At 42.1% G+C, this 9,735-nt stretch overlaps 1 protein-coding gene across 1 annotated transcript in view; it reads left to right on the top strand.

The window, feature by feature from the left end:
• AGAP2 (ArfGAP with GTPase domain, ankyrin repeat and PH domain 2) overlaps positions 1 to 7,885 on the top strand; it is a 166,847-nt gene extending 158,962 nt beyond the window's left edge. Inside the window, exons 14-18 of the mRNA XM_075265599.1 lie at positions 2,235 to 2,383; positions 3,912 to 4,002; positions 4,977 to 5,199; positions 6,532 to 6,787; positions 6,900 to 7,885. Of these exons, the coding sequence (XP_075121700.1) occupies positions 2,235 to 2,383; positions 3,912 to 4,002; positions 4,977 to 5,199; positions 6,532 to 6,787; positions 6,900 to 7,106 (926 nt within the window). The 3' untranslated portion in view covers positions 7,107 to 7,885. The remainder of the gene's footprint in view (positions 1 to 2,234; positions 2,384 to 3,911; positions 4,003 to 4,976; positions 5,200 to 6,531; positions 6,788 to 6,899) is intronic.
• The last annotated feature ends 1,850 nt before the right edge of the window (positions 7,886 to 9,735 follow it).

The raw sequence follows: 9,735 nt of genomic DNA on the forward strand, positions 1-9,735 counted from the left end.
GGGTGCCCAAACTTTTTCATAGAACTGTAGATGCTCTACTGATAATGAGGTGACCGCTGCAGTGAAATCTTCTACAGAGCACAAAGTACCAGCCTATTATAAGGCTTAGTGATCAGAGTGAAAACTGCAGGATTTTAGGATTTTTAGATTAGAAAAATGTCTAACATTAAAAAAAAAACTTGATTTAAAAAGTTTGTAATTTTCTGATGACACTATCCCTTTGAAAGGGAAATCTAAGAGTATAGTATTGTGTTAGTAACATCTAAGAATTCAGGCCAGCACTGATTTCCAGAATTGAAGAGCTCTGTAGACTGCTTGAACCATACCTCTTGTGAAACATAAAGACACAACTCATCATGTACATTGCCATTGTGAAGCCTTTCCAGAGTTCACTGCATCATAACTAGTGAGTTGCATCCTTATGGCCATAGTCAGTCCCAGAAATAAGGTCAACACATAGTATATGTTTCACTGATGGTCATCACATAGTATATGTTTCACTGATGGAACATGGTCATGTGAATAGCCCCTTACACAGGTATAGGAATAGAAGTGCAGATGCTGCTGTAATCACAGAACTTCATTAACCTGCAACCCCCAATAAGTGGCTTCCTGTTTGGGTAAATCAGCTGTCAGAGGAGAGTCGGGAAGCCTCCATACATGTTAGATGGTTGGTCAAGAGCTTTGAAATTGGCGGGTTCTGCCAATATACATCTAATGGGCCACATTTATTAATACTATCTATATTTGTACTCTCTTAGGGAGCGTTCACATTACTGTCGGTGTCCGACAGCTAGTGTCCGCTGCTAATGTCTGTTCAAAATCTTGTGCGGACATTATACTCCGGACACTAGCTGTGTCCGTGACATTTTACATTGATTTAAATGGAGATCGGGTGTGTTCTTTTACTGTCCATGCCTGTCCTTAACTGTCCGTTCCCAAAGATGTCTGACTTTTCAAGCGGACAGCAAAAACCTACAAATATTTCACGTAAAACATGTAGACAAAAATCTTAACTTGCAGGCTGTAAGGAACAAATATTTGGTGCACGCATCATCAAAGACCCTACAATTCTTGGCGTAACATAAGCAGACACAAATCATCTCTCGTATATTGAGACAAATATGTGGGGCACGACAGGAATTCTGGGCACGTAAAGTAAATTATCGTAAATGCTTTACATTTTCGTCCTAAAAGTTTTTTTTAACTTATGGTATCTATTCAGTTTTAGGACAATATATACATACATACGTATGGCTTTTTTTTTTTTTTTTTAATTGACAGTGAATACTGTCAGTTAAAAAAAAAAAAAAAGGCACGTCCTATCCTTGTCCATTTTTCTGGCCTAATGGACCCAATACCTGTCTTTGGGATCAGTGTTTAATGTATGTACTTTTGAGTTATGCATTAGATTCATCCATCTTTTTTAAACAGTACCTTTCATGTCCTCAGGCACATGTAGTTTTATATAGCACTAGAAAGCCAACAGTGGACTGAATTCAGCGCACATGTGCCCTGGGGCAACAGATATCGGTGCTGTTACCGATCTCAGCCCACTGTCAGAAGGGCGTTCCTGACAATCTAGCTGGGCTGTGAGGATCACCCCCCTGACAGTCTCTAGCTCTGTACTGTCATATAGGGCGTTCCTTATCGCCCAGACATGACATTAAGCTGTGAAGAACGCACCCTGACTGTACATGTCTATAGATTGGTACTGGGGGTGCTCTTCACAGTTTAGTGTCATTGCTGGGTGGTAAGGAACGCCCCCTCTGACAGTAAAGGACTGTGGAGTACTGTTGAGGAGGCGTTCCTCACAGTCCAGCTAGGCTATCAGGAATGCCCTTCTGCCAGTAGGCAGACATTGGTGACTGCACCAATATCTCTTGCCCCAGGGCACATAGCAGGAAAGCCAACAGTTCGCTGAATTCAGCGCACTGTCAGCTTACTAGCGGTATATAAAATTGCATGCATCCAAGGACATGAAAGTTCCTCTTTAAAAACAGATGATAAAAAAATGATGAAAAATAAGTGTCACAATGATGGAAAATGTATGTTAAAAACTGCCAGTGTGCACACAGCCTAATGTAAATGTAAAATAAAAAGATTTTGAGATCAGATTCTTTGTATCGATTTTCCAGTAATTTGCATGAAATGTACTGAATGTATTAGATAACAGCACTGATAGTGGATTGTTGTACTGACTGCTATCTAACCATTTCCTTTCCATCCAATAGAGGAGAACTTTGAATTCATCATTGTATCTAGTACTGGTCAAACATGGCATTTCGAGACTGGCAGTTTTGAGGAAAGGGATTCTTGGGTTCAAGCTATAGAAAGTCAGATTCTTGCAAGTCTTCAGTGCTGTGAAAGCAGCAAGAATAAGGTAAGCCATGAAAACTGCGAAATTTATCAATATTTTATCAGTTTTATATCAATACATATTACAAGATTATATAATTAATCAGTAGAGTAGATAAAAAAACATCTTTATATTTATATGCAAATGAGGCAGTTGGTGCACTGGGGGAGAGCCTTCAACTCCTTGGAGCGCTGCTCTGTCCAGTCTCCTGCCCGCACCACCCTGTGCAATGGGAGTCACAGTGCCTTGACATTGCCTATGTCTTTGGCCCACTGCAGCTAGATCTATCTGCACTTGAGAAAGGGCATCCTGGCCCGGAACGCGTCGTGCTTAATAAAGTCCTTTATTGTATATGGGCGAGTGCTGGTCTTTGGCTTTTCCTTTGGAGGCTGGTCCTTTTCTTCCTTGACATTGCCCATCGCACTTGACTAGCTGCCTCATTTGCATAGGACTTCAAAGTTGTTTTCCTCCATATCTTCAAAAGTGACATATATAACAGAGGTATGTTGTAAATCACTGTAATGTGCTCTGTAACATGGTGGCAGAAATTGAATATGCTTTAAGGAGGTGGAAAATTCCCTTTAAAGAGATCCTATCATTCACACACAATTTTTTCTAAGTACCACCTTGGAATAGCCATAAGAAAGGCTACTCTTTTCCAACCTTTCGTCGTCTTCTCCACGCTGTCGTTCGCCTACAATCCCGGTTTTTCTCGGTATGCAAATTAACTCTCTTGCAGCACTGGGGGCGGGCCCCAGTGCTCCAACAGCACTGGGGGCGTCCCCAATGCTGCGAGAGAACTCACTCCAGCGCCGCTTCCATCTTCGTTGCCAACGTCATCTTCTTCCGGCTGGGTCAAAGTTAAACGCATACGCAAGCTGGCTCTCCACGGGGCACAGGCAGAGTCGGCTTCACATGCGGGCGGCCATTTTTTTGGTGGCCGGCTGCATACGCGAGCATGCGCAGTACGCTCCTTTAGTTCTATGGAGTACAGAGCATACTGCGCATGCTCAGCATGCTCTGTACAGCCCTCCGACGCGCAAGTGAATGCATCCTAGCTTCGGAGGCTGTGTATAGACAGGGCTTAGTTATTATCAGCAAGCTTCCGAATCTGTAAAACTCTGCATTCAGTGATCCTCTTTATTCAATAAAAAAAAAAGTGAAAAGTTGTAAAAATCAATATTAAATCCTTATTATATGCAGCATTTTATTATTATTTGTGGCCCAATTTTTTTGTATAAATAAAATACAAAAAAATTGGGCCACAAATCTACTGATTTTGCCAACACTCCATACACACAGGCTCCCCCTGTTTCTGTGTGTGTGTACAGAAGGCTATCAGTCACTATGTTAGGTCGGAGTAATACAGGGATATCTCTCCATGGCTGACTCTCATCATGTCATGCCAGTATTTTCTCAGCTTTTTTTTCAGAGAAATTACAGAAAAATTACATTGTAAAGTAATGCTTCCTTCTTGATTATATGGAGGACAAGTGTAGGTTAAAAATATGTAAAAGTTTCTAACTACCATATTATATGCTTGTCATTTCAGGCCCGCATGGACAGCCAAAGTGAAGCTGTAGCTATTCAAGCTATCCGAAATGCTAAAGGGAATAACTTCTGTGTGGACTGTAATGCTCCAAGTATGTAACTACTGTATATACTGATTAAGCAGTTACCTACTGAGATTATGAACAATCTGTTTTCTGAATGCAAACATGCAACTAGGTGCTAGACCAGGGGTAGGCAACCTCTCAGATGTAGCAGTGCTGAGTGCACGTTGAACCCTGCTGCACACTCAGCTCTGCTGCATCTCCGATGTAGCAGTGCTGGCCGTGCGCTCAGCTCGGATGCATCTCCGGAGTAGCCAAACTCAGCGCATGGCCAGCTCTGCTTCATCTCCAATGTAGCAGAGCTGGCCGTGCGCTGAGCTCGACTGCATCTTCGGAGTAACCAAGCTCAGCGCACGGCCAGCTCTGCTACATCTCGGCATAGGAATGCATTGACCAGCGTTGATTGGCCGATTGCCATACAGAGTATAGCATTCGGCCAATCAACGCTGGTTCTGCCGGTGGAGATCGGTCCACAGCAGTCTCCATTCTGTTCCGATATTAGACTCCGCCTCCTCACAGACGAGCCACCGGCAGAACCAGCGTTGATTGTCCGAATGCTGCACTCTATATGGCATTTGGCCAATTAACGCTGGTCAATGCATTCCTATGGGAAAAAGTCAGCTCCCGCATATCGCAAGCTGACAGGGATCCTGACATAATACAGTGACTTGGGCATGTTAGATGCCCCCCAGACATGCTTCCCCTGCTGTCCCAGTTGCATTCCAGGGTGTTGGCATCATTTCCTGGAGTGTGATAGTGGACTAGGTGACTCTCCTGAGTCGAATGGTGGGATCCCCTGAAATGAAGCATTTTTCCCCATAGACTATATGCTATGACTCCTAGTATCTTTTGTATCTGCTATTCTGAGCTTGTATGTGTTCTTTCTTGTAATATATTACTCTATTATCCATGCTGCTGTAACACACTGAATTTCCCCGTGTTGGGACTATTAAAGGATTATCTTATCTTATATATTCTCTATTATAAATATTTGTATACACTAGATCCTACCTGGGCCAGCTTAAACCTTGGAGCCCTGATCTGCATTGAATGCTCAGGAATTCATCGGAACCTTGGTACACATCTGTCTCGTGTGCGCTCCCTGGATCTGGATGATTGGCCACTTGAGCTAACACTGGTCCTGACCTCTATTGGCAATGAAATGGCCAACAGTATCTGGGAAATGACAACTCACGGACGGACAAAGCCAAACCCAGACTCCTCAAGGTACAAGTTTTCATCTAGTAAACAGAAGTTGATATGATATTATGCCTGCAAGTTATATAAAGATGTCTTTTCTATTTTTTGTTTGAGAGAAGATCTTTAATTCATAATTCCAGATAGTAATCTACATAATTACTATAATACATCTAATATTACTAAGCTATGAAATAAGCCCATACTTATTCATCTGTTTAATAAAGTTCGGGTGTAAACTAAGCTCCCAAAAAGTTGCAATTTGTTCTTGCTTATAATGGGTGTAAATTTAATTTTCTTATGTTAGATCACTAAAATTAACTGCTGGAGTGAATTGTGACAAATGTATTAAAAGGCTCACGCATCTGCATAAATCTTGTGCTTTGGGATATGATATGAAATTCCAGTCTTAAAAGGAGTCTGTCACCCGAACCCAGTATATAGACCCAGCCCTGCAGATAGATAGGTTTGGGTTATCTGAATCCTATAGCAGTGGGGGGCAGCCTGCCCGGATTGAAAAGTACTGGACTGCAGATAGCGATATCAACTCTATCTGTGTCCTTAGAATGCAGATAAAGTTGAATACATTGGTGGAGCATGGAGCTATATCTGTGAGGCTGGTTTGGATATACTATGTTGTGGTGACAGATTCCCTTTAATAAATCTGCCCCTTCATCGTTACATTGCATCAAGGCAATCCAATTAAAGGACAAAGCCGGAACAAGTCATCACACTTCAGATATAGTCATGATGGTAACCTGGATTATTACAACGTCTGATGAAAAATCATGTCAGGCAAAGAATAATATTGTATACATGTCATGCACTACCAGCCAAATGCCCAAATCATATTACAGTAGGATTTTGCTCAGGTTGTACTATTTTTACTAATGCATTTAACGATTCCGTATAATAAAACCTGTTGCATGCATATTACTGGAACTGGTATCAGTAAATTTTTACCTCTGTTGCAGTGCACCTGTCTATGCTCCTGTTATGCTTCACTTCTATATTTGAGGCCAGATACCCAGCAGGGACTGTGTTGTAGTGGGTGGGCACAAGCGATTACCCAAGAGCTTCTTTCCTTAGGGACTCCCAGCGACTTGTTGACAGTAGAGTAAAAAATATCCCATGCCATATGTAGCTTGTGTCCTGAAGGCGATTGTATTGTGAGAGACGGTGCTATACTGCCCTGCTTGACACTGCCGCTGTCAGGGGACATGTATTAACCCTGTGATTCTGTAGCTTTTAAGATAAGACCATCAGCTGCATCTTTCTAAAAAAATGATTGATATTAAATAAGTTGCAATTATTCTGTTACATATTGTAAATCTTATTGTTATGGTTCTCTTTCTTATTCAGGGAGGAGAGAGAGTCGTGGATACGAGCCAAGTATGAGCAGCGGTTGTTTTTGGCTCCATTAAAAAGCCCCGGTATTCCTCTGGTGAAGCAACTCTTCAAAGCAGTGCAAGACAAAAACCTTTCCAGTGTTTTACTTCTCCTTGCCCACAGCAACAAGGAGCAGATCAACAGTGCCACAGGAGACCGAGACAGGCGTACTGCTCTCCATTTGGCTTGTGAGCTGCCAGATGTGGTTGTCACTCAATTGCTTGTCTGGGTAAGGCATAATATTACAGTGATACTCTCTAGGATTTACACTGTACACAAATGATATATCGATAGGTTAGCCACATAACCTTGACATTGACTGTATCTCATTCCTCTTACAGTATGGTGTTGACGTGAAGGCCAAAGACATTAACGGTCATACAGCCCTCTTCAATGCTAGGAGAGCTGGAAGTCAAGAGTGTGTGGACATCCTTCTTCAACATGGGTGTCCCAATGAGCCTACAAGTTCTATGAGCACCCCTATTCTGAGGAGGAAAAGCAGTTGTACCAGCATTATAAGAACTGATTCCCGGACTGCCCTTGTATAGCCAGCCCTATCATTCACTGGCATGAGAAAGCTGGCATTAGATCAATGACTGCTGCCAGTGGAAGCTTGTCTGGTTGCTCTTCCGTGCTAATGTGTAATTTGTCATACAAAAAAAGCAAGAGTCCACTGTATATACTGATGGTGTATGTATATTTTGAAGGATGCATTTGGATTAATGCCAGCCATCTCAATGATATCTCCCCATTGTAATGTTTTCAGCTTACTCCCCTTGTTGCTGTGATCCAGCATAGTAGTATTTAATGCCTTAATTCTTTCATTACTGAAAGAACAGTAAAACTGAAGAGCCCCTTCCACCAATGTTTACAGCAGGCAATTCTATCTAAACCTATGTGCAATTCACCATTGTAACAGCCAGATTTAGTGGTCAATGTGGGAATTTGTACACATTGCAGATTACTACTATCTGTGAGAATGTATGACTAGGTGTGGGCAAGGAAAAGTCTAGGGACATATAGTATGTACGTCCATAAACTCCTAGATTTGCACTTTTATAGAAGAAACAAACTGAAAATATGGTAATGCCTAGACACAGTATAACATTACGTTATGTCATGGATGACGACCATACTCAATATCTACCACTTTTTAGAGGAACTGATTTGGTTCCTTCTCCAATGGTCATAGTAGTAATAGAACTCATGGTCATACAATATCATTGTCTCATCGTGACACAATTCTTCACCCATACATGACTGCACATTGTTTTACAGTAATGATCCTCTAGATTCTCTCAAATAATGCTCTTGTGCATATGTCATTTCTATTGCAAAGTTCTTAAAGGTTTGCTCCACATGTTTCCGATGCTGTATCTTCTTACAGTTTTACATTAGGCTAGAGCTATGATCTGAGACTACAGATAAGCTACAGTGCCTACAGGGAGTCTGAGATAGTCTTAGACCGACCTCCTGTCTCATCATTGGTTCGCCCTGACCCAATAATGGGATGGGGGTATGTGTCAGACTCTCCTGGCTATACTGTAGTCACAAGTTACCGCACTACCCTAATGGAGCTAGGCTAAATAGCAGGCAGAGGAAAAGATCTGAGGGATATAAATAATAGGTATTCATCCCCTATAGGCGCTGACTGACATCACTTCTGAGTTTCTTATGACTTATATAATTTTTGAGCTTCATTTCCTTATGTATGAATATGAAGTCCATTTGCAACAAATTTTGATATTTGGCAAATGGAAATTGTGGGTTCACCCGGTAAAGCCATGTACATGGAGCTCGCGGAGTGTCACATGGACTCCATACAAATTCATATGGTGGAGCAGAAGTCCATCTAAGAGCAGAGTCATCAAGCGTGACTTCTGTAAATGCAGCAAGTGAAAGAACTAGAGCCATGGTTTTTTGTCATACATCATTTGGGCAGTCTTGTGAAAAAAAATAAAAAAAATAATGAGAGATACTGTACAGCCATAACATTTAGACCAGTGTTCCTCAAACTGCGGCCCGTGGGCCACATGCGGCCCGCCAAGCACTTCTGTCTGGCCCCGCCGACAACGCCGGCAGGCGTGCATTTATAATGAAGCTCCTGGGGAGCTCGGGCCAGGCCATGGAGCGCAGTTCACTTTACCTATTGGAGGACACCGCTCCCGATGTCTGTGCGACCTGCTCTGGCTCCGGCCCACTGTTTGAAAAGTTTGAGGACCCCTGATTTAGACCATAATACAATCTGTCCAATTTGTAAAACTCGGGATCCTTAGGCACCAGGGCCTGAAAGCGTCTGCTACTACTCTACAATGATACGGGTGCCGCATTACAGAGTTGTAAAACATGGATCCATAAAATGACAGTGTGCACAAGACCTTATGAAATGGTGGCTCATTGTACACTGCTGCTCCTTTTGTCTCTGGCACTGCCGTAGAGAAGACAAGAACTGTACTTGGCTACCATCCATAGTTGTACATAGTGGAATGGATAGGAAACATGCCGCTCTGTTTAAGTAGAGGAACTCAAGAGCTCCCATTCTCGTGATCAGTAGGGGGCGCGTCAGTAGGATCTCGCACGATCAGACACTTATTCCCTATCCTGTGGATAGAGGAAAGGTCTTGTTCATGGAGATAACCCTTTTACATGCTTACTCTAATTTACACTTATAAAACTATTCATCTTTAAAGTTATTTTTCATTTTATTGCGAAATTCATCAAACTTTTCTAATGGCACAAAACTGGAGTAAAAATGGAACAGTCATTATTCCCACTCTTTTCTTTATATATATATATATATATATATATATATATATATATATATATATACACACTCACCGGCCACTTTATTAAGTGCACCATGCTAGTAACGGGTTGGACCCCCTTTTGCTTTCAGAACTGCCTCAATTCTTCATGGCATAGATTCAACAAGGTGCTGGAAGCATTCCTCAGAGATTTTGGTCCATATTGACATGATGGCATCACACAGTTGCCGCAGATTTGTCGGCTGCACATCCATGATGCGAATCTCCCGTTCCACCACATCCCAAAGATGCTCTATTGGATTGAGATCTGGTGACTGTGGAGGCCATTGGAGTACAGTGAACTCATTGTCATGTTCAAGAAACCAGTCTGAGATGATTCCAGCTTTATGACATGGCACATTATCCTGCTGAA

The sequence above is a fragment of the Leptodactylus fuscus genome, chromosome 2, assembly GCF_031893055.1.
Source record: "Leptodactylus fuscus isolate aLepFus1 chromosome 2, aLepFus1.hap2, whole genome shotgun sequence".
Classification (NCBI taxonomy): domain Eukaryota; kingdom Metazoa; phylum Chordata; class Amphibia; order Anura; family Leptodactylidae; genus Leptodactylus; species Leptodactylus fuscus.